General features: G+C 50.7%; 1 protein-coding gene across 2 annotated transcripts in view; it reads left to right on the forward strand.

Annotated features, from left to right (window-relative positions):
* LOC142566165 (uncharacterized) overlaps positions 1-25,902 on the forward strand; it is a 151,144-nt gene that overhangs the window by 93,961 nt on the left and 31,281 nt on the right. The window contains exon 1 of one of the 2 annotated variants that reach the window (XM_075677012.1): positions 22,263-22,321. The exons of the other annotated variant lie outside the window; for it this stretch is intronic. Coding sequence (XP_075533127.1) covers positions 22,306-22,321 — 16 coding nt within the window. The 5' untranslated portion in view covers positions 22,263-22,305. Of the gene's footprint in view, positions 1-22,262; positions 22,322-25,902 lie in introns of those variants that run through there. 2 annotated transcript variants of the gene reach the window in all.

Raw genomic sequence — 25,902 nt, forward strand, 5'->3', positions numbered from 1 at the left:
GGACGAGCAGCGGCGGCAGACCGACCTTCGCCGCCGCTGCACGGGCACGTGCGGCGCGAGGTGTGTGCCAACAGGTCCGCGCGCCTCGGGGAGAGCCGTCTATGAGGACGTGGGCGGGGATCGGCCCCTCGCTCCCGGCAGAGACTCAACGACAACCTTTTCCCATTACGCGCGTCAATTTGCTCCGCGACACCAGTCAGCAGAGCACGGGAGCCCGCGCGCGCTTGTTTAACCGGACCCGGGTAGCCAGCGCCCGACTCTCGGCGCACGCGTGGTCGCGCAAACGCGCCTGTCGCCACCGGAGTTGATATTCGCCTACGTCCGCGCCGCGGTGCACTGGGCCGGAATCATTGTCTGCCGCTTGACGGGTCGCCTCGCGCGCGTTTATTGGCCCGGAGATCAGAAGATAAAAAAAAAGAAAGAAAAAGCAAGCGGACGGGCTAATCCGGGCGACCAAAAAATAATAATAAATAACGCGCTCGAAAGACCGCAGGCGATTTCTTCTCTGATGCCAGTGCGCGTGAGAACACCCGTTGCTCAGTTTGAGCGCCGTGAAATGTGTGATTAGGTCAGGGCCCACGGGGGCGCATTAAAGTTCCCGTGCGTAGGCATTCAGAGCTGGGGGCGACGCGGAGTAATGGTTAGAGGAGCGATATTTGCGCCCGCCGTGGTATACGTATACAGGACAGGCGTCAGGCCAGAGGGGGGGGGGGGGGGGGGCTGGCGTGCCTGCGTCACAGGTCGGTGGCGCACTGCAGATTTTCTTGCAGCGCCGAACGAATGAAGGACCGTAACTGCGCCCGAGGGAGGAAGAGCTTCCGCCGGCCGCAGATGAACGAGCGCGAGCACTGCGCGATAATAAAGTGATCGAGTTACGTCGGGCGGACACGCACGGAAAAAATCGGCGTAGTACAAACCGGGCGGCCCAGCTTGTCCGGCCCACATAAACGTGCGAGTAGCTGCGGAGGGGAAACAAAGGAAGCGCGCCTGTATCCGCCGCGCGTGACGCAGCCGCGTCCTTTACGCGAGATAATGAACGATCCGACAGCCACCACACGCCGGCCGAACAGCATGCGCAGCAGGAGCCCGTGTACTTTGACCCGCCGGGGGCGACCGGTGCTGGGCGATTCATCAAGCGGGGAGCACGCCAGGAATCCCGCCCTTTCCCCAGGAAGGAAGCGGCCCGAGGAAAGACGCAAGGGTTGGCCCCGCGGCACACGCGGGGCGCCTGTTTTACGGCGGCCCGCAGCACCGATAGCTTACGCGCGGATTAACCCTTCGCTGTGGCCGCCCATCGAGGCTCTTCGCGGAAGGCGCGCTCAGTGTTCGGGTCCCAAGGCGGCGAAACAAGAGCCGCTCGTCGACAACAGCGCTCACACAGTGAACCTCTTTCAGCCGCCGCTGGCCAGAGTGGAACGAAAATGAACGGAGGGGGGCGCCCGCACTATGCGGCGGCAGGCTTTTTTATCGCGAGCACAACGTCGCCGCGTTATTTAGTGCCTACCCGGTGGCAATTACAGCGTCCGGTATCCTCGTTCTAAAAGCAGATAGGTGGCTGTAAAGATCTCAAAATAGCAGCTCTCGTAAGACGTCGTGTTATTGAACAAACAGTGTGGAACGTTCGCGCTGCAAGGGACAATTGCGCGGACTGCGCTCTTCCGACGTCCGTTCAGATAAAAACTGGGAGGGGTCGCGAGTATAGGGCTTGGAAAAAACGCTCACCGGACATTCCGGCGATGAACAAAACCACGGGCGACAAGGCACCACCGCCTGGCTTTTACGACGACGACGTGATCTTCACACCAGTCTGGTAATGCCGCTCGAAACGCATTTCTGCGTTGCAGATGTGCACTGGGCTGCGTCTCACATGCATACGACGCGGGATCGGTTGGCGCGCAAAATGGAGGCATGAAATCACGCAGTTTCCTCTTGCGGCAGAAGAGGGAACTGCGTGATTATTGCTTCGTATCGTTCAGTGCTTCCCTCGAACTTTGCCCCTGCAGCTAGACCGCCATTACCGCTGTGGTGCCTACATCCCCTGGAAGCTCTCCTAACCATTCCTGGAATCCAAAAGAAAACACAATTGTCATTTTAGCCCTACAACAAGCCACACTATACTGCTCCTGCATCAGAAACACAGCGGACCTCTTCACATTTACACGGATGGTTCAATTTCTTCCGCAAAGTCAGCAGCAGTGGTTATTGCCGCAAAGTCCGTCACCATAAAATTCAAGACATCGCATTTTACATCATCGACAGCTGCAGAACTCGCCGCTCTCCGTGCTGCTCTAGAATTCATAATTGAAGAACCGTCACAGACATGGTCAATCTTCTCCGACTCCAAGGCCGCTCTCCAGTACATTATGTCGCCATTTCGTGATGGACCGCATGAAAATTTAGTCGCTGACATAAGACTTCTTTATCACTCCCCAATAGAGAAAGAACACAACATAGTCTTATCAGTGGATGCCGGGTTATTGCGGCATCTACGGAAACGACCGTGCAGATGAGGCCGCCCAATCGGCTCATGATGGCCTCCACTGTGTAGCTATACCGTTACCCAGAACAGACGCAGCTACAGGGTTTCGTTTTACAGTGGAACTCGATGGAATTTACCAACGATCCGAATCTACGGCTACGTCTTCCGTTAGGACTATCTAGAGCTGAAGAGGCGTTTCTGTGCCGCTTGTAACTTGGCGTGGTATTCACGAATGCTTACTCATACCTCATCGGCATGGCCAACAGCCGTATACACGCGATAACTGTGGGTGCGAGGAAACAATCGCCGACCTTCTCTGTGAGTGCCCCCGCTTCAGTGCGCCCAGGAACCGACTTTCAAGCGTATTAGTTAGTCTTGACAAATGCCTTTTGTCAGAGGAAAGGTTCCTGGGACACTGGCCGAGTCCGGCCTCAACACAGAAGGCTTTGAAAACGTTATTGCACTTATTGGCGGAGAACTGGTCTGAGACAGACTTTAAGCAGTGCCGTATTCTCCTTTTCTTTTTCCCTTTTCTTTTTTGATCTTCATTCCTTTTTGTTTTGCAACACCACTTTTCTATTATCTCTTATTCCTCTTACCTCCTTTCCCCTGCACAGAGTAGCAAGCCGGTCTGAGCACTGGTTAACCTCCCTCTCTTTCCGTCTATTCCTGCTTCCTCCCTTCCTTCCTCCCTTCCTTCCTTTGCCGGGAGGGTGACTTCCTCTCCCGATTGTGGAACATGCGTTTCTGTATCTCGCCACCGTAGACCTCTACTCGTGGAAACTTGTCTCACGAATAAAAGCATTTAATGTGACTCGAACGTCTGCAGCTGGCAGAAGGTGTGTATTCTGTGTAGCTATAGCAATGGGGCGTGTCGGCATCAGCGTATATTATGTACATGTCACATCTTGATTACATATATGAAAGTTTGCATATTATTTTTATAGAGACCCGGCAAGAGCAGGGCCCAATAACGTAAAACTATTCCAATTAGTTTTTATTCCAATCGCCTGATGTCAAATTTGCGTAACCGCCGACGCCAGCATCGGGCGGTCACCCACAGGATTGTCTCAACAGACCAATCAAACGCTCTCCTCGTTCATAGGAGGTCACTTTTGTTTGCTTGAAAAACGAATAACATTGCTTACACTGAGCGGCTGGTCTTATCTAATGGGCTCACAAGAGGCGAGGAGCACACTCAAGTAGAGAGGGATTCGATGGGACCGAGCCACTGCACTGAAAATCTATAACCGGATGAAAAGGGTGGTGCCGGCGTCTGCGATTGGTCCGCTTTCCTCTACATAGCTTGCGGTGGCTCGTCGATGATCACGGCGGCATGCAACGGAAGCTTAAGAATGACGCTAAAACGGATCCTCAGCAAAGAAGAGTTGGCAGAACGAGGTCGTAAACGTGCCGAAAGTGCTCGAAAACGTTACACGGCCACGCAAGCAGTTTTATTACACGCAAATAAACGCATGCTCTCCGGCAGATGCGAGTAGACAGTGCCTGAGCGATCGGCGGCAGCCATCTTTTATTCCTTTTGGAACGGGGCAGCCTGCTGCTATTCAGAAGAAAATTCAGTTTTGTTCGGCATATCAATGCATCTATAACGCGTACACGTCACTTCGACGCGCTGAGTTCTTGCGGTTTTGTGACGTCGCGTGACATGCAGGTGAAGTGGGTGCAGCCCGAAAACTCTTGACCAATAGCCGAGGGCTAATGGCGAAAAGGCATCGAATCAGAAATAGCTATTTTTTTTTTGTTCGGTCCAAACATGCATAATCAGTTTCTACACGTTATATCAGATGGGGAGCTATCGCGGCTTTCGTGACGTTGGGTTACAGACAGGTGAAGTGGGGGTGGTCCAAAAAAAGTTTTTGACCAATCGCGGAGGGCTGATTGCAGAATTGGAATACAAAAATTTGGAATGGATTTACGTTATAGCACCCCCCAGCACGCTTTCAGCCATTTATTTACACTGATTCAGAATATTTCTCCTTCTTCTTCGTCGCTTTCGGCAGCTGATCCTCTTGGATCCCTACATATTCCACGGCTCCTGGTTTCATCAATCCCAAGATAGTATGGAAGTATATGCATGAGCTAGTCGACCTTGCTTCGGAGTCCCTGGTAATTGACGGTCTTCAATATACGCTGCTGTTCCGCTATGTTTGTGACGAAGTAAGCACCCGTAACTAGAGATTTCGAATCCAGCTCCCTTGCGTACAAGAACCGTGCTTCCAGGCTCTACATTGGGGATCCCTGAGTGGTTACTCCTATCAAAGTTCCTCTTCATTGTCCGTCGATATCGTTCTTTCTGCTCATCGGCCATAGCTTTTTCTTTGCGGACTAATCTATCAACTAAGCCAATCTCTTGGTCTGCTGTGGCAACCAGCGTACTTCTTCAAAAGCCCAAATTCGGAACTGCAACCTGCAACCTGCAATTCAGTCCTACTCAGTGTACACGAGTGGTTGCGATGAGACACAGCTGCATCAAGAGTGCACTTCCACCCACCTTTGAAGTTTGAATAAAAAGAAAGAAACATCATCACCTCTCTAATCATCCTTTCTGCAAGTCAGTTAGCTTCAGGGCGATATGGTGCATGAAAGCGTATAGTTCGATGCCGTTTTCTTCTGTCAACCATCGAAGCTTCAGAGTTCGGAGAGCGGGTCCATTGTGAACAACGATGACCTTGACATCTGTGAGCACGCTCCGTTCAAGGAGTGAAGCCACGGAGTCCGCATCTTCGCAGCCAACCTTAGCTGCAACATAGCGCTTGCATTCGTCCATGGCCACCAAAAATGCTTGAAGTTTTCTCACGCTCTCGGTCTTGATTTCCGCAAATTCAAGGTGCAACACTGCGAAGGGCACATCAGAATATACAGAAATTATCATATTATTTCCTCGAGACCTGAACTTCACATTGTAGATCTGACATTCGCGGAACGTCTTAATGTAGTTAGCGACATCAGCTTTCACGTTCGTCCAAGTGAACCGTTGTGTGAGCTTTCTGTACGTCCTCCAAAATTTATCATGTCAATTCACATTCTGGACTATTAAGGTATAGGCTTAGAATAGTTGGCACTGCTGTTTCAAGTACGTGTACCTTCCCATCTTTAAAAAAACATTTGTTATGTTCCTTACTAAGGTCTTATAAGGTTCACATGTTCAAATCCAGTCGCACGTGTTATGCGAACTATAGACAACGCGTCCTGGTGATTCCTGGGCATCCTGGTGAGTTTGCCCAGGACGACTTCGACGGTAGACTGCTGGACCTCGCTCGTCTTTTGTGCAACTCTCCCATTTAGCTGTGCGAGATAGAGCGGATGAGTCAAGGCTTGATTTTCAGTAAATACTTGAAACATCTGCCCTCCAAGTATGTTCTGAAATACCTCAGGGCCATGACCACTGCCAATGCCTTTTTTTCCGTGGTGCAATCGTTTACTTGGGTCTTGGTAAAACGTGTACGAAAACATCACCGCCTAAGCACTCCGTACTGGTTAACCAGTTAAGTTGAAACGTGTGGCCCAGGTGTTTATCACTGGGTCAATCCCGACGGTTCAATAAACGACGGCTTGGTAGACCGCCGGATCCTCGGTACGCAGTTGCTGCTTGCGCTCAGCTGCACGAGCCTGTTCTTGTGCCCGGGTTGCAGCAGTGGCACGGCGCAGATGAGCTCGTTCCCGGTTCTGCTCAAGGCGTTGCTGATCGAAAGCTACCTGCTCCTGAGGAGTACGTATGACGCGCGGCCTACCCATTTCGGAGTCGGAGATAAACTCCTGCGCGCGTTCGGCTGCGACGGAGAACAACATCACTACTGGCGCAGCCAATCGCGCGCCTCTCTTTCTCTCTCTCTCTCTCTTTTTTCTAGCATGCTCATGGGATTGCGCCGGAGGAGTTTTCTACGTACAGGCGACAGACGGACCGACGGTCGATTGAACCGGCTAGCCATATACAGCTTCGCTGTAAACTATCCCATTTCTCGTAGTTGCCTGGCCGCAGGCTCCTTGACATTTTTTAAGTGAAGAACAGCCTCAGTTCCGCAGTGTGAATCATCAGTGTAGAGCTCAAGATGTGAGTTGAAGTCAGGAAGCGTTAGTACAGGGTCAGATGATATTGTGTTAACCAGTTCCAAATAAGAGCGTTCGCACTCGCCAGACGACATGAATAAAATGCCTTTTTGAATTAAGGCTGTGAGGCAATTCGTTAGTTCTTAAGCGTAATTCTTAGGAAACGCTCAGAAGTGCCTCGTGAATCCTAAAAAGTCACGCAGGGAATGAACATTGTGAGGCTTCGCAAGAGACCTGATACGCCGCACACGTTCTTCCTTAGTACTCTTTGTCTTTCCGTCAAAGCATGTGCCGAGATCACGGTCTGGCGAAAGAATTCGCTTTTCCTTGTGTTGATTTTGAGCCTCGCGTTACTGAGTGCGTGCGGCACTGGTGAAAGATTAGTTACATGGTCTTTTATGGTCCTTTAATAAACCGAAATTTCATCCACGTCTCCATTGCCGAAACTTCCAATGAATTTATTGAATACATCATCCATCATTTTCTGAAGCTATGCGGCCGAGTTTTTCCATCCGAACGGGAGCTGGTTATATTCGCACACGTTAAACGGTGCGACGAATGGCAGTGAACTTCCCTCAGAGGTACTTGCCAATATCCTTGCACAAGTTTATTCTTGAAAACTACTTGCACCCGCCGCTCTCATCAATTATCTAGTCAACTCTTGGCATTTGGAAGTGAAAGAGATCCGTTTGCCCGTTGATGAGCCGGTAATCTGTGTACAAACGGAAGGATCCATCTTTTTAGGCACGATAGAAATCGGGCAGGCAAACGACGACGTGGAAGGTCTAATGATGCCAGGGTTCAACACTGAAGCTCCTGTTTTAAGCAGGTCTCTTTCTCGTGACTCAAGGCTTCTTTCTGACGACACTTTGATCTCGCATTTCGAAGGGCACTTCGATTGTTGCGGGATAGGTACCAATAGAAATGAGCTCCGGATACTTTGACGTCACTTCGCGATCGCGGATCACAGGCTTGTCCGACGTCGTTTAAGGCACTGCAGCGCGGCCACAACCCTACCGAGCCGATGCCCGAAATAAACTTTAGCCTGCTTCGTCAATTGCGCAAGCCCGCACCCGTTACCAGACCTCGCACTCTATTAACCATCGCGCTCAGCGCCACGTATAATTGGCGTATTCGACAATCAGCCAACAGTATTCGCTGACTCACACGCTCCTTACGAACCTACGTGAGAGTGAAAACGTGTATCGTGGCCACGAAGTCGGTCTTGCTGCTTTAGCCTTTCGAAGTTCTTTTTCCCTGCTTTCCTTTTCTTTGGTTTCTACGGTCACTTTAGTTCCGGAGTCGCTTTCGCTTGGATTCGCTCCAAGGACATGTATTACTCTGCGTGAGCCGCCGCATAGACACGATCGGGCTGCCAACAGCGTAAGGTAAAAAGGGCGGAGCGCAAGAACCATCTGAGAAACAGAAGAAAGAGAATTCGTTATCAATCTGCATAAATTCTTGCCAGGAAGCAGCACACACCTGTGAATGTTATGAAACTAGCGCTTCCTTATCTAGTACTTTTAGTCCACTGACTTCTTGCTTTAGCGTAGTAACTTAGCAACGTTTAGAAAGGAAGGCAAGGTGATCTTTCAGCGGTAGCAACAACGCCGCAATATCTTAGGTGTATTAACACGGGGCTGTCATATGTCTCAGATACTTAGCTGGTTTCCGGAGGGGATCTGCACATGGGCAAATACGTATTTCCTGAGGCCCGTACCTGCCCGCAAGGCCAGTATTCACAAAGGAGTTCATAGCTGGACCAGTAAATGAAAGCATGCTTTGGCCAATTGCGAAATCGAACATACCACAAGCGAGGGCGACCGGCTTATGACAACACAGCTCCTATACAAACGAGGGTCCGTATTCCCCCCCCCCCTCCCACCCCAAAAAAAGTCCCTACACTAGAATTATTCATCAAAACAGATGTCAGCCAATCGTAACGTTGGATATATTAGCGAAAGCGGCCTGCCAATAGATAACCACACTTACGAAAAAAAGATTTGTGAATTTGGCTACTATATTGTCCCTGTAGTGGCTCGCGTTGCTTTCCTCCACCTCCCTCCCTCCTCCTTTGTCTTGCTCTAGCTGAAGACTTCGCAACATTCACATATGCGCAGTTGCTCTCTTGCCAAGTATTATAGGTCAGTGAAGAGTGTACTGCTAGCTCGCAGAATCGGTTCATCACATGTTTTACCATCCGTAAACAGACGCTTATCCGTCGTTACATCTATGATAAAACCGGTATTCTAGACCATAGTTATACGGAATACTGTTCCCATGAGGACATTAACCTCGAATAAGAAGTGAAAATATATAAACGGGTACGTCGACAAGGAAGGAAGGAAGGAAAAAGTGGAGAAGGAAAGGCAGGGAGGTTAACCAGTTTAGCTTAACCGGTTTGCTACCCTACACATGAGAGCAGGATGGGGGGGATGAAAGATGGGGAAGGAAGAGAGAGAGAGCACATGGCACAGCACACACATCGTCAGTTAGAGTCCATCACTCTTGCGTGGTACGTGATATCACTGTCACAGCCGCTTGTCCAATCCCGTACGTCTACAAATAACCCTATTGGATTGGATAATATAACGAACCATTGAATTGTCACGCCCCCCTAAGAGTTATCGGTACTGCGTGGGCAATAACAGTTCCATGTCGCAGGGAAATCTGTGGCTATATCCCACCCCAATGGAAAATCGTTGTTGGCTTCTTTTTAAATAACAATCATATTTCTGCGAATTTGTTAGCCGGTCAGCATGACTGAGTACCGTGTAAGTGTAGACGACCTCAATAATTAAACTGCCACCTACACAGGACTGCCTCTTTGCGGCTGCCGCTGCGTAGCAAATCCTTTGGTCACTCTTGAAGTCCGCACCCAGGGAGCCAGCAGATGGGCACGTGTGGTATTACATATAGAGACAAACATTTCGACCTGCTGAAGGAAGACCAGCGGCGAACGTAATACGTGTGCCTGTGGTGCAAACTTAGTATATGGAGGTTGGGAGGTGGTGGGAAGGGAAATGGGGGGGGGGGGGGTAGGAGGTTGTCGAAGCGTTGGCAGCGGACGGTGCAGTCACGGTAGCGCCTCCATGGCCATTTAATTAAACACTCCTCGGTGGGGACAAGTGTTTGGCCAAGAAATAGCAAACAGAGCGGCTCGGAGCGTCCCACGTGCGCGGCGACAATCGCTGCGCGAGCCTGAAAAACATATTGGTCAGCACGCGCATCCCTGTAAGTCTGCGCATCCATCTTTGTCACGCGAACAACAGCAAAGCGAAGCGGCCAGACCGTATGTTACGCAAACGCCGACTCCTTTATTAATTTTTTTTTCGCGCTTTTGAAATGGTGCGCGATCAACGCCAAAGACGTGGGACGAAGGCACGGGCATCAACTCCTCGCGAGGCCCGAAAGGAGCCGCAAGGACGCCGCCATTATTGATTCTGATGGATGGCTTGTGCAACCGGAGCGCGCCACCTCCCGATAACCGTGCGCGCACGTGTGCCCCCGTACCGGCGGATATGTGGTTGCCTCGGGCTGCCGCGAGACTGCGTTGACTGCGACGCGGTCAGAACTGCGCCGCTGGGGCGAATGAGAAGAAAGGTGTCCTGCTCCCTATAGTATCAGTCGAGACGATGGCCGAGAATGCCAGCCATCACTTGATGCTTGCATTGGAAAACATGGAGCGAATCATGCGATTGCGTAGTCTCCGTCGATGGCTGCTGCTGGACTTGTTAACACATAGGCCGTTTCAGTGCTGCAATACAGGAGGAAACAGAAAAAAAAGGGCCGGGAAGTCCATCCTCATGCGATCGAGACCACTGGTGTGGACCCTTCACAGGCTCATATATAGTGCCACCACTCCGTTCACGCCTTTGACCAATCTTCAATTATCTGACGCCTCGCTTCTAGAAAGTCTAGTTTTTCCACCTGGTTCTGTTGGTAGTCGATATATAGTGCCTCCCTAAAGAGTTGCCAGTGTCACATAAATTTATCACACTCTTGTTGCGGTTCCTGCAAGAAAGCCATAACCTTCAAGCATTATGCGTGATGCACAAGGCATTAGCTTGTTAAAAAACTTACTAAGTACGTTTATGCATGTACATAACTAAGATGACGATGGTGGAATAACCTGAATTGCTTCCATCTGAACATTCACTAGGAGCAGTGTCAGCAGGCGCTCCTCTCTACGTGAAGTGCTGAAAGACTTAAACGTGCGAAACGGTTCTCGCCACTTACAGAATTGCCTCTCTACCATATACACGGGACAAATTAACAAAGGTTAAATCGCTCGAAGGCATCGCAACCATACAAATACAATGGAGTTAGAAGAAGTTGTTAAGAGAGAGAGAGAGAAAGCAAGGAGAAAAATGGTAGGGAGGTCAATCAGACGAGCGTCCGGTTTGCTACCCTACACTGGGGGAAGAGAAGCTATGAATGTTAAACATGGTGCTATGGGCCTCGTGCGCCGCTTTTTCGAATAGGACATGCAGCACCACTATACGGCTAGGGCCAGTGAAAAATCTGTGTTCCCTGCTCGCCGCCACGCAAGCAGGGGTGAGAATGACCACTAGCGGCGGGAGCCTAAGTACCCGATGGAAAAAAGAAGAGAGAGAGAGAGAGACTCCGTCTACTGTTGCGTGCACAGGTCTCACAACAGCCATAATAACACCACCTGGAAGCTGGAGAATGCGAAACTATATCGCTTTCTCTGGAAATCGTATCGAGGCTGATTGCAGCCGTCCGGCGCGCGCAAACCAACGCGTCTTCGCACACTTTCTTCTGGTTGCTCTCTTAGTATTATTTGGGCCTATTCGGGTCCCTTGTTTTCGTTTATTATTGTTAGTGAGCCTGTAACCTATCGAAACTCGAACCACTGCATGCATAGTACACCGAGCAAAAAGCAGAGAGCTCACTTTGCTGCAGCTGCCTTCGTATCTGACGCCACGAGCTCGCTTTTGAGCAGCACCAGTATTCACAAAAATTTCTTACGCTAGCATTGTTCTGTAAGGGAAAGTGGCAGCCGATCCTGATGCCTGATTAGCGACGGCGGCCAGCCGAGCGCTAATGAACGAGCAGATTTGGGAATGCGAGTCGGGCCCAGGCTGCTTGTTCGTGGTTCATTGTCGGGCAGACCCGCTTTCTGCAATAGCGTCAAACTCGTACCAGGCCGCGAAACATGCGGCACGCGCACGTTCGTATAGTGCCGGTCACCGCGTGCTATAGCTAATGCGTGCCGCGTATATGGGCCAAACGGATGTGCCAAGCTGGTGATAAAAGAAACCTTTCTAAAATGCAAGTACTATAAAAGGAGTGTTGCGATAATAACCGGAATGCGTGGCCAGGAAACGGTAGACGTATTTATGTTGCAGTGTCCAAGCGTTGGGGACGCAAACCGCCGTGCGTAGAAATTAACACGAAGCAAGCACGAAAGAGCCCGAAGGGCACACAACAGAGTTCGCGTCCCTTAATGCTTAGTGCGGCTTGGGTATCTTATTCTAACAAACAAACAAAAATTCTCTACTGAGCTCACGTCTAAGTGCGCGTTGTACTCCACGATTTTTATTTGTGCCATGCACTTTCCGAAGATTTCCAACAAACCGGTGGCACTGCTGAACTCTTCCCTCGCGTAATACATGATTAGCGGCGTACAAGTCAGCACCGTGAACCGAATTGCACTTCAGACGAACAATGCTTCACTTGAAGTACTTGTCAGCGTTACTATCCTTCTATGTAGCCGCAAAACAGCAGGCGGTGTTCGTTTCGCGATGCTCTTGTCACACGGCTACAGCCGCCGCGTATACAACTTCGGGCAACGCACCGGGAAGGGAACACGTGGAATTCGCTCGCCCTGGCCGCGGTGGCGTTGTCGCGTTCGGGAACGCTGGCGCCGCCATACGAGCGCACAAGGCCTTTAGAAATTCCCGAAGAGCTAAGAGAACAGCTGAAGATGTAGGCGCACTGTGACAACGCTGCAAAGCTTTAGCTCCACTGACGTTTAAGATGGTATCCAGCGGTTAACATCGACGTGTTCACGCGTATTCTGCATGATAAGTTCTGCGCATCCGCTGGCACAGGTCACTCGAGAAAATAAAGGTTGGCAGTTTCGCTTAAAGTGCGAAGCAACGACAGTGATAGGGGCGCAGTTTATGAGACCCGGCACTCTGAATATCAGTTTTCGTATCACTTCACTTCGTGCCTCAACAGTATTTGGAATGCCGGGTTTGTTATTATCCTTAATGTGTAGCAGAAAGGCCATGAAATTAAGCATGCGACGCTAACATATCGCCCGGGCGGACCGTTTGCCTTTATTAATGCGAAAGCGCTATATGTCATATGAGGCAGAAAATCCGGCGTGATCAAGCCGTGGTACCAAATATCATCATCATCGTTGACGTCACCAGCATCTTGTATGACGTCAGTAATAACACAGACGATAGTAAATGGCATGCGTCTACGTCAGTAGTGACACAGAAGATAGTAAATGGTATAACACTGTTCATTAGCAGTAATTATGCGTAACTAATGTCCACTAGTAGTGGACATTAGTGGACAACTTCCTCCACTAGTAATCAACCTTTGGCCGCTCAAATGAATGAACATGTTTTGAAACAGCACTTTACCAGCCTAAATTGATTCAAAAGATTCGGGCATGTCCAAGCGTGTGGCGAGCCGTAACGCAGAGCCGCATAGGCCTCTCTGCAGCCATGCGCGCTTTTGTAGAGGTGCCGGGGCGCGCGCCGTGCGACTCGCAGGCGTAGATGGCCGGCGAACGCCTCTGCATGCAGGCTCCTCGCGCTGGAGGGGCGCGCGCGGTGGCCGTGCAGCGCGGATGACAGGTCGCCCGGCGGCGACTCTCTGCCACGGGCGTCTCAAGGCCGCCACACTGCACGGCAGACACGACCAGACCAAAACAAAGCCAGTGGAGAGGTCTTTGCGTAAGCAGCCCGCGGCGCTGCGCACGGCGGAAAGGGCACGGCGCTCCCGTCCACTGATGCATCGTGCGCGCCGCGGCGCAGGCACGATTAATGCGGCACACACGCTGTTCCCGAACGCCGCACCCTCTGCTGTTGCTGCTGCTGCTGCTGCTGGGAACCCCACCTGTCCGCGGTTACACTGGGGAGGGAGGAAAGAAATAAGGAAGAAAAATAACGCGGGGGGGGGGGGGGGGAGTGACTGGGAGACGGAGCTGCCGAGTACGGAAAAAGGGGGCGATGTCGAGGAAAAGTTATTTTTTCAAGGTCGCCCATGCCTGGTGTTACCGGCACAGATACAACGTGTCTCTGCTGGCCGCCAATGCCCAGTGGGCGAAGAGGAACGTTTTCTGTTTGTTTAGCCCCTGTCGCGTGGCTGCCAATCGGCTCCGCTTGCAACGGCCGGAGGACGGTGAACGAGAACGGCTTTGTCCGCGTCCCTCCGGTCAATGAAAAACGAATACCGTATTTAACTCCAATGACAATAAAAAAGGGACCTATGAAAATTTCAGTGAACCATATCTTTTGGATGCTAACACTCCGTTAGATTCTTTCTTTCTTTTCTCTTCTTTTATGCCACAAGTGCTACATGTGGTCAGTTGACAGTTGATTCCCCAAAGAAAAAACAAGAATTGAAAAATAAAAAAGAAAACTTGCATTGGAGCTGCCACAAGCAGCAATACGACGCTTTGAAAGAGTACGTTATTTTGGTGGGTGATTTTGTTTGTTGCTTTTCAAGTTAACGTGGTACGTCTATTTGTTTGTTTATTTATTTATTTATTTATATAAATAAATATTTATATTTATTTATAATTTATTTAGTAGTGCTGGCATAATGACCCAAGCAGGAGGGGCAAATAAAGAGTACAAAGCAGAGGGCTAAAAAAGAAAAGCTGTTTGCCGAATGTACAACAGCAGTGGTCAGAACAGGTGGTACCAGGGGTTATAGCTTGCGCTCCGTCGCTTACACGTAATCTGGAGGCGAGTTGCAAGGACAGTACACGGTCAGCGGCGTAGAAGCAAAGTGGCGATGCACTAGGCATGTTTTTCGGTGGCACACGAGGCCATTGAAGGCACGGTAAAGAGGAAAGATGGGTTAGCTGTTAGTAAATTACCCTTATACAATGTGCAGGAAGAAAGCTAGTGCTACCGTGAGCTTGGTAAGCCAGAAAAGATGGAAAGGCGCTGGTGGCGACGCCGCCTTGAGGTGCCCGCACCACCTCGTCGCGACGTCATGGATTTCGACGGCATTTGCTCGGGCCTGGTTAATTTCTTATCGACAAAAATGCATATCCTGAAACAGCGAAAGAGTTAACTTGAAGGGCTTCGATAATGTGTACTGCGCTACGACGGCACAAATATGAAAAAAAAAAAGAAATGCTTTGTAATGTCACGTTGACGTACCGCCGCTGGTGTTTCGGCAAGAAATAAGAAAAAAAAAAAGATCTGGCCTTCTTTTTTCACGATAATCATCCCACTACCGCGAAATTGACGAAACCAGTTCTGAAATAATACTACGGTCGAGCTCCTCTACAATGAACGCCTTTGCGGCGAAATGACCTTTATCGCGATGAACTAACCGTGTCCCGGTTCTCTTGTGAGCGGTGTGGTGCGGTGCACGATCTTTACAACGAAGTGACGTTTATAACGAACGATTTAGGAGGCCCCAAGCACTTCGTTATAAAGGCGTTCGACTGTATGCAAGTCTAAAGTGATTTAGCACTTCTCTATTCAGCGTCCCTTTAAGGCCCGTGGACAGCCGTGCCACTCAAGAAAACGGGTGCAGGGGACGTTTGACCAAGGGGGAAGGCGAGGGGCCAGAAAAAGTCTGTCGCATTACATGAAATCAGCGGGGCGGACAATGCGAAACGACAGTGTCGGCGCGACAGGCGGGTGGATCGCGTAAGAGGCCGCAGCTGTATCGCCGTCTTGATGATGAATGGGGACAGAACGGGCCTGTAATGAGCGCCAAGCAAAGAGAGCCCGACGCAATGTCGTGGGCGGGAAACGCGTTCATTATTCCATCAGCGCCTCCGCGCGCCGTCCCTCCGCCGCGACAGTAGCTGCGAGCCGGCTCAAACGAGGAAACCAGTTTTCTTCTACGCGATATTCGAGCCGGCTCTGTACAGCCCACTGGTGGGCGCAAGTGGCCGGGTTTATCGGGTCACTGCTGCGCGCCGTGGCGCAAGAAGCTACCACTTGTGTGGGCGGCTCCCGGTTGGGTCCTCAAGACCCGAGCCCGTGGCCTTAGATCCGAGGGGACCGCGGAGCCCGCCTTGCCGTGGCCACAGCGAAGAGCTCTGGACTATAGGGCACCGAAACGGCCTGGGTTCTGCTTGCGTACGCAAGTGCCGCCTGGGTGCCAGCAGGACCCAAGCACAGTGCGGACTCTCGCGTATACACAAAGCGCTTTCGTGCCGTTATGTAACGTTCTCTAATAAGAATGCTTTTGATAGTGCACTTAGTGCAGTTAATCATTGTTTCATCGACAGCTGTTCGTCGGTAGGTGTCGTGACACGTTCAATCGCTATAGTTACGTTTAAATGAAACCGATAAAGCCGGGAGGAGTCAGCATCTCGGGCTGAAAACCGGTCGAGGGTTTCCTGTAAACGCTAGCGGATCGGGCCGAGCAATCGTCAAGGCATATGGTCAAGGCAAGTTCTGTCAACCCGCCCGCAAAGGGTCGGTGGACTCGCGCAGGGCCGCTGGGCAACATGCATATATAAACGCGCTCAGCTCGGGATGGTTCATCTCAGCTTCTGACTCGACCCGCTCGCGTCGAGTTCGGGTAAACGAAGCGGATAGGTTTGCCATGTGTATGTATTTCGCATACTGGAGAACCGCTAGCATTATTGATCAATGCATCTTTAAGTGCAGTCTTTACCATCTTTATTCCCTTTATTACCACATTTGTTAACAACCACTCGATATTCCCTGCAGTGAGATTGCCTGTAGTCACAACTTAATCATAATTTTATTTTGTTCGAAAGCCAGAATAATACATCATCATAATAAATCAGGTTGGGGAAAGGGGAACTAAGCCCCCACCCACCCACACACACACAACGCACACATGCACACGCACGCACGCACGCACGCACGCACGCGCGCACGCACGCACGCACGCACGCACGAATTACGAATTTCATTCGTACAAGCCAGCACTTTGAGACGCTTGGCGCGTTAGCCGCGTCGCATAGCAACAATTTGATTATAAAAGGTAACCGCGCGCATCTTCTAGCTGACGATGAAGATAGAAATTATGGGACCTCGTTGGTCACCGAAATGTGCTGCGCGTCTCTCATCGTATACTGTGCCACTGTGGCACGTTTCTGCAAGGTCGAGCACGTTGTGTCTTGTGCTTCAACGCGATTTAATGCTGAGTAAAATTTCAGCTTGCTCTGCAAGGTCCACCATGGTGGCTGAGGGACACGTTTGTCACTGAACTCTGCTATGCGTCTGTGTCGTAAGGCGATGTTTTGACTTGCTGGCTCATGAAAGCTTCGCGTACACCAATTACCACAGTGCGTGATCTCTGCAGAATTTTTTACCCGTCCTTTTTTCATGCTTCAGTATTGTAAGAGTGAAAGAGCCACGTATCGAATTCGGCATCCCAATGCGACCCGCAGAGCACTTCACTAGACAATCTGAAAGCTTTCGCGGGCGATAATTAGGCGGCGATAACAAGAGCGTACGTTATGAACCCACTCAATTTGGGTCGATCAGTGTATAGCAACCACGGACGCGCTGGTTATGAGGTGGCAATAAAGCTAAAATTGTTGTTGTGCTGCCAGCGCTGTGTGTTGTTTCCTTTGTGTGCTTCTCTTCTATAGAGTTTTTTGTGTAGTCATCTCGTACGTAGCTTATGCCATTTCACGTCAATGCTTACTTTCTGCTTTTAACGCAGTACCAACTTTCACCCACGCAGGATAGCCAACCTGAATTACCTCTGGTTATAACCTTCCCCGTCTTTCTGTACATCCTTTCTTACTCTGGCGTCAATGGAAGTGCGACTTTGTTAATGGGCACATTCAACCATGCCGTATTACGGCCCGTGAGCGTTTTCTTCATATTTGCCTATCCGCAAATGAAACAAAAATACAGAAAAAAAGACATAAAGGTACAAAGCACACTTAAATGTATTGGCGAACTGTTTATGAACCGTAACGAAAGCAACGGTACTGCGCAAGTGCCTCGATACGGGTACTTGAAGCAGAGTTACGTGTTCATTTGGATATTTTTGCCGTTATGTATGAAAGAGAGAAAATAGTGATTTCCTGCAGTGTATTGCTCAGAAGCTCTATCGGGTCCACTACGCTGGCGTTTAGCTGCGAGACGAAAGAACGCGCTGCTGCTGTACCGAAGTCTATATATAGCGAAGAGCATTCATCTCAGGCTGTCTCCTTGCGTACTGCGCTCTCAGCCTCTTCTAGAGGCCTCGTTTGTCAACAACCTGAGTTTCTGCCGAACACCAGCGCTTGTCTACTTTTATTGTTTTCTTGTGACCGCGCAATGAGACGCTGGGCAGACGAAGGGCGGCGCCGGTGACCGCCGGACAGGGCCTCTTACCGCGAGGCCCGGCTCTCCCCATGACGTCACACCGGCGGCAGAAGAGGGAACAAAGAGAAATGTCCGCGAGCGGGCCGGTAATTACTCGCAATCTTGAATGAGAAACGTTTAGACTGGTGCGAGCCGCCGCCGCGCGTATAGCCGCGGAGGGAGGAAGACTCCCGCGAGAGCTCCCCAGACGATGCGACCGCTCGTCTGCTTTGAGTAGCCCACTGATATGCGGTCGAGCGCGTTTCGTTGCCTTACAAATTTCGGTTATATCTTGTTCTTTTTTTTCCCCTCCCGTTTAGCCTCTTCAGAGGAGGCGTTTACACCCGTCATGTCTCGGCAGACATGTCCATCTTCGCCGGCGAGCCGTTTCTCGCGCAGATGCATTCGCTTCGGTCTGTTACTGCAGGGTCGAGCGCTCGAGTCGCGGACAGTCACGATGTTTTTCGAGGCCTTGTTATGCTCCAGAGGCACCGAAGCGCGCCGACAGGCACGGCCCGCCACCGCCTTGGGCAAATAACGCCTATGGCTCACTGCTTTCAAAGGTGGGTTAGTAACCTATACACCTGCCCACACGCGCACAGGGAGAGGCGGGGAAGCACTACATTCGCCGTGTTTTTCAAGTGTCCAGCTCGTCTCCGGCGGACGGCTTGCGAAAACGATGAGAGTAACGGCACACGCCGGTCTCATGGCTGTCATATGACACTGTATGCGTGGGCCGCCTGTAAATAAGTCTGAAAAAGCCAGTACGATGCTTTGGCCGCCTTATCGAGTGTACATGATGCATGGCTTCTCCCTTCGGGGTCGTGTGGCCGATTTCGTGTTTTTCTCAAGTCCATCAATGGTTTTCCTCGGAAGAGCGTCGAGAGAGAAAAACCTAGCAGACAGAAACGGAAAGGGTTTGTTGCCCAATCGACGATCGGAGTTGCAAGATTGTTTCACGAGTAGCAGTCAAGGAACCGCTCGGAGCGCGATGGCGGCCGACGCGTTGCACGCACGCGCGCCAGCTGCACCGAGGTAATGCAACACTCCATTTTTAGCGATGCGCCTTCTGAGCGGCTCCTGCAGCTCCAGTCGCCTCCCTCTGCCTCCAACGCGCAGCATGCTTAATGAAGGAGACAGCGAGGAACGATGGCGAAACGGCAATGATCGATGAAACCGACGCACGCGTGCACATGCGCATGTACCGTGCACATTCGTGCTACTTCCGCAATGATCACGCGTTTGCAGCATTTTAAAGACACACCTTAAGATATATACACTGGCACAACGATTGCGAAGTCCATGGCGCGCCAACATCACCAGCAGCAGTAAGTAATGGTTAGTGAAGCATAACGAGCTTGAAAAACACTTAACGAATGCAGATGCATAGAGTTTTCTGCGACTTTACGGCGTGCGCGCGGTCAACCTACATATAAAGACCAAGTTGGCACTATGGAAGAACTTGATGTGGCCTCAAAAGTTATATTCCCGAGTCAACTGTCATCAGTACCTACCAGGTCTTCACTTGCTGGTGTTCATTAAAGGGCCACAGCTAGTCGAAATTAATCCGGAGTACGGCGTGCCTCATAATCACGCCGTACTTTTGGCGCGCAAATTTAATTTCATTAACATTCACTCTCGTGAAATCTCCAGCTACATACACCCTGCAATATAGATATTCGTCCGAGAATGTCCTTGAGTGAACGACCCTGAATCTACGAACGAGAGAGAGAGAGAGAGAAAGAAAAAAGAAACGCTTCATCTATATATTCGCACATTGTACACCGTAGTGTCTAGCGCGAAGGAGTGAGAACGGGGAGGGAAAGTAGACCTTCGCCACTGCTCAATCATCTTGCGTCAGGCCAGTTTCTCCACATTTCTCGCCCTGCCTGAGACAGTTTGGCCCGTAGCGCGCTGCCCCACCGATTTGCTCGCCATCGCTTGGTTTCTTCCTTAGCCGACGAATTCCTGCGTTTACGGGCCCGCCCCAAAGCAGGCATTGTTAGTATTTGGGCGCTTGTCCACCGCTGCACGGATGCAAGAAGGGGGCACGCAGTCAGCGCTTGGGGAGTCCTTCGGTTAGTGCCTTTCCCGGGCATCGGTTCTTAGGCCTCGGGAGGAAGCCGTGGGCGGCGCGTCAGGCACTACGCTTAATCGCGGCTCATAATCGGTGCACACGGGGGGCGTGTGCGTAACCAGCTCGCACCCGTGGGAGAAGGAGATCACCAGATGCGGGGCGTGTTCGTTTGGCCAGAACGGCGCGCGGGGCCACGTGCCATCGCGTGACTTGGGCCACGCGGCACTTTGGCCGCTGCAGCAGCCACCCTTTCGGGGCCGCCAGGACGACGGCTTCCGTTCGCAACAGACGCTTCCGAGCCGAGGAAACGCGGCCGAGGCTGCCGGCCGTCTGGCGCTGTGCAGCGGAGCTAAACAAGAAGAAAAGCCGCCCGCCAGCGTAAGTGGTGTTATCTGAGTACTGTGTCTCACAACTGCGACGTGCGCGTATGCGTATATATGCATTGACCAGAACGTGAAACGGCTGCAAGAACTCGTACCGCAGCGCATTCGATCGCCCTCAATGCGATCAGATGAATCGACAAACGAAAGGCTTGGTCTCTGTACTTGTTTAACTGTGAAAGTTTGACGACAGGAACGTTAGGAAGGTAATCGGATCGCTATTTATTCATATTTCGCATTTGGTTTTGCAATACTGTCGTGAGAAAAGGGAATCCAAGAATACCCTGTCTTACAGAGGTGACCTCACCTTCTTTCGCACGTTTTACGCTTCACGTATCCAAGTTGTTCCTCATGTTCTGTCTTGGCTCGATTTCTCTGGAAAAATGCCTTCGATCACGTATATTTCGAACGCTCTGCAAGTCTTGCACCACGCGTGTGTATTTGCCGTTCACAAAGCAAAACTGTCGGAGCGTCACGATCTGTACTGCTGGGGTGTATGCATGGAATAACATAGTTTTGCCGTCCTTCCCATGTGGCCTTCGAAGATCTTGTGCAGGCACCCAAAGACAACTGATGACGTGGCTCTGCAGATACACGCGTCAATGCCGCTGCAGTGTAGATTGCTACGACTAATCAGTGGCTGGCGTGTCCACGCGGCTTCCGACCAGACCGAGAAATGGAATAGATGGCACTTAAGATCCTCACCCATTTATTCCAGAGACATCGGTGGACCATCGCTCGCGCCCGATGAGAGGCAGCGCACCTTTCTGTCGCGAAAGAACGCGTCCCATGTAGCTACATGATTTACGGTGCAACAATTGATTGAGTGCATGAACAACTATAGCAGTGGGACCCATCCATATACACGGGTTCAAAGAAAAACATGCCCCACTTGATCGGATAGCCTTTCTGGCCAAGGCGGAATGTATAAATTGAGCTTGAAGATCTTCCACCACTGAAAGTCAACAGGAGGCAGATACAGCCTCTCGCGAGATCAAGATAATCTCATAGTAAGCATTACCGATATGTCTGCTGTAGACAGTCATGTGGACGGGGTCAGCTCGGTAGCGAAGCAGCATTATTCGCCTTGCGTTAGAAACAGTGCCCGACTTTCAAGTCTGTATCGACAGAAGACAATGCTGAGGACCACCTCTGTTCGCGTGTGTTATAACATCATTCAAGCGATCCGCTCCCGTGGCTGAACCTTCCGGCGAGTGCGCGCCTGAGGGCGAGCTCGGACGGGAGCATCCGCGTGTCGGCCGTTGCCCTCCCCGTTCAGGGACGGACAGGGTCGCTGTCCTGGACCGGGCCAGCGCGACCTTGGCCGGAAACCCGGCTCCCGGTTCGTGGCCCAAGCCCAGAGCGCGGCCAAGTGGGCCAGCGCGGAATCCGGCTAATGATGTGCGGCGCCGTCAAAGGGGGTGGGGTGCGCGCGTTTACGTGAGCGGGATCTCAGACTGCCTCGGGCGGCCAGATTGGCGGCCGGGAAGGAGGTTGGCTCGCCCGGCAGCTTTTCTAGACTGCTTGGTGCTGCCGATGGCCCCGGGGCTTCGCCGCTCATGCGCGCGCGTCCTTCCTCGCGCGCCCGTACATGCCGTCCGGGCGATTTCGCAGCGCCGCGATCGGGGTGAGGGCGCGAGTGAGGGCTGGCTGGACAGCGAGAAAGGACCGCGATGAGTAAGCGTCTCTGAGAGGGCGGCACTCGCTCGGGCTACTCGCGAGCGCGCCACCTGCCACGGCACAGCCGCCGCCGCTGCAAGCACCGGACTCTACGATGGTGTGCGGACGATGAGGCTCCATCATGGTAAGCACGTGCTCGGCGACCGCGCCGGCTCCTCGCTTCTCTCAGTGCTGCCTCGTGGTGGGATGTCGCCGCCACTCATTGCCGATTCAGTCCAGGAAGAGACTCCTTTCGCTTTTCTCGCCCTTCTCCGGCGTGCGTTTCCACTTGCGTGTGTATACGGTGTCGCGAGCGCACGCCGATCGCGTAGGAACGCGAAAGCCGGTTTTAGAAGTTCGACGTCATTTTAGCGTCACTGATACAGCAACGAAAGCGCGTCGTAAAAGTTCGTCACCAAACCCACGGCATTGCCCATCTGAGAGCGCAACCGCGGAGGTTTACTGAACAGTCGCCTCGCAGTCGATCAGCGGCTGCCCAGCGTCTGCGTCGTTTCACTGCTGGGTGCGGACGATCGGTTCCCTGTGGATATAAGTGCTGTATAGATGTCAGTGGTGAACGACTTGCATTCATCGCCAAGATGTGTTCGGCATCTCAAAAGGAGGCTTCCTGGTACGTGACCACGTGACTTTCATTTTCGGAAATTATGTCAATATTTTCCGCATATACTGTCCACGCTTGTTTCTTTTTGGCCTGTCCTGTCGATTCAGTACTTTAGACTGAGGCCTACCTAACGGGAAAGCTTTATTTGTCATCTCGGAAGCTTCGCTGACCATTAAAGTGGTCCGTAAGGAATGGCCGCAACGGCATACAACTTTATGAAGTGCAGGCCTGCCTAAGTATTGTTGCCTCTCAAATAACTCGGAAACTAGATCTACCTGATATTTGTTTGAGAGCGCCGCGACTGGAAGACATGAGATATTCATTTCACTTCATCGCATGCGCGAACGAATTTACCGATACTTGGTCCATCGTGGAGGACGAAAATAGGTCTTGAGCACGATTTTCTTGCTTTAATGTTAGACGATTACGAAGTGTACAAGCCAAATCTGTACAACTTGGCGCCCGCGCTCAATTAGAACTTTATATACCGACGGAGTGTTCCATTCAGTGTATGCGCTGTGAAATTGAGTCGGTATTAGAGTATGTGCTGCAATATTGGCAAGTGCTTCTGCCGGTATTGAACGTTAACGTTAGGACTCCTAAATTCAAAACAGAGAGAAATTGTGCGTGTATAAATTCTTTTTTTTTCTCTCAGTAAGCTTTTCACTCGAGGATATTAGTAGAAGAAAGATGCAGCACCACTGCTACAGTTGCTGTATCTTCATTCTGCGCATCCTTGCCTATGGGCCGCAATTTTCTGCTAACAATTTCCTTTTGATATGCTCTTTCTTCTCTACCGTTGGTTAATTTATCGCCTTGCACTGTAAAATTTTTACACCCTTAAGCGTATGTTCTTGTTGCACTGGTAGCACCCTTACCGTTAGGGCCTTACAAAAATTTATAGAGAACGACAAGGGAGTTCCAACTAGACGTGCGATGATAAAGGACGTAGTTGAAAACTATGTAATCATTCTGACAGCCTTGGACGCACAGAAATATCCGACAATAGAATTTCAAAGGGAGAAATATGATATGATACTTCTACAGCTGCAGAGCTCGCGGCTCTCCGCGATGCGCTTTATGTGATAAATACTGAAAGTCCTCGAAAGTGGGTAGACTTCTGCGATTCAAGGCCTGCATTGCAATGTGTGCAGTCATTTCTCCGACATGGAACTCACGGTGAGCTCACGTGCGAAAAAGGCAAAGTTGTCCATCACTTGAGAGAAAAAGGTCATGATATCTTATTTCAATGGATACCAGGTCATTGCGGTATCATTTGAAAAGACGCGGATAAGGCAGCTCGGACATCAAACAAAGAAAACCGCTGCATCCCAATCCTCTCTCAAGGACCGATGCTGCGAGCAAACTTCGCAATCTAGCTCGCAAGATCTCCTTAGCAGAGTGGAATACCGCACATACAAGGCGCACCAGACTGCACAGACTAAACCCTTCACTGCAACTCAGACCTCCGGCCGGACTGCACCGACGTGAAGCGTCTCTTCTGTGTCGGTTGTGGCTGGGAGTTGCCTTCACGAAAGCTAACTCAGCACTAATTGGAATGGCTGATAGTCCTGCATGTGATGTTTGCGGATGCGAGGAGAACGTTGACCACTTATTGTGCCACTGTCCTGAATTGCAAGCACAAAGACAATCTTTGTCCAACACATTGAGGAAACTAGATGATCGTTCCTAAGTGAAGACAGTACTGGAGCGCGGTTCCCATGCCGATCATCGGCTCAAAAGGCAGCGAAGGCAATTTTGTGCTTTCTGAGAACGTCTGGTTTGCACGAGCGGCTTTGACTCAAGTACTGTCTGTGCACGTCCCTATACCTTCTCTCGCTCTCTCTTCCCCTTCTCCCTTTCCCCAGCATAGGGTAGCCAACCAGACTCTTGACTGGTTAACATCCCTGTCTTCCTTATATCCATCTCTCTCTCTCTCTCCTGTCGGATATTTCTGTGCGCCCAAGGCTGTCAAAATGATTACACAGTTTTAAACTACGTCTTTTGTCATCGCACGTCTAGATAGAGCTCCGTTGTCGACCTCTATAAATTTTTGCAAGGCCCTAATGGTAAGGGTGCTACCAGTACGACAAGAACAAACCCTTGAAGGTGTAAACACTTTTACAGCCATGGTTATGTCGTTGCATGTATCTGTTGCGTATAGTGTCAGACATTTTTTTTTTTTGACGTCCTATAAAATAGTGCAGTTACATAAGGGTCTGTGTTAGACTATACAAAAAAACGCTGCGTGCCCGCGTCGCTTCTAAGCGTGCTGTAAGATGTCCCGACAGTAGCGCTGCAGTCGCGAATGTTACAGTCGCTAATAAATATCAGGTGGTGTGGTGCTTGAAATGTGGAAAGGAGTAACGGTGACAGCGCTAACGTTCGTGAATGCCATTCTGCGCTTCCAATCGGATATCTTGTCGGGGTTGGAAGTTAACCAAAGATCGGTAGGCGGATTTTTCTTTGGGAGCCCACGGTAAAGCCACAAATGAAATAGTGCAGGGTGACATGGATTTGGCCTCTGTTGAAGTCAGAGAAGCGCAGAGCAATATTATTTATCAAGGGAGGCTCAGGGACATGCATAAAAATAGATGGGCTACTAAAGTGCACAAGTATCTGTAGCTGAAAAGCGCAGACACAGAATGGAGGAAGAGGTCAAGAAAGTTAGCAGCCAAGTACAGGATAATTGAAAGTGTAAATAGACAACCAGGAGTCATCAACGAGAATGGATAGAAACAGAGACAGTTAATTGGATGCAAATAATGGACGCAAAAAGCACCATGGAGATTTATAAGAATGGGAAGAAATAAATTAGAAGAGAAAATCTGTGCGTTAACACAAAAGGCAGTGCCTTGCTAATTGAGGCTCGAGCTGGGCGCCTAAGGACAAAAATATACCGGAGCAAATATTCGCAACAAGATGAGCCATGTGGACGCGTCAGTAAAAATCTGGAGGACACTCAGCACATCCTAATGAAATGCTAAGGGATTCACCCAGTGATACCCGGAGGTAACGTACACCTTCCAGAAGCACTTGGATTTCAAGTGGACGGAAGCCTCAACCGGTCAGCAGTCGAGATAAGCAACATACATTCGGAGTAT

The sequence above is a fragment of the Dermacentor variabilis genome, unplaced genomic scaffold (genome assembly GCF_050947875.1).
Source record: "Dermacentor variabilis isolate Ectoservices unplaced genomic scaffold, ASM5094787v1 scaffold_12, whole genome shotgun sequence".
In the NCBI taxonomy this organism is placed as follows: Eukaryota; Metazoa; Arthropoda; class Arachnida; order Ixodida; family Ixodidae; genus Dermacentor; species Dermacentor variabilis.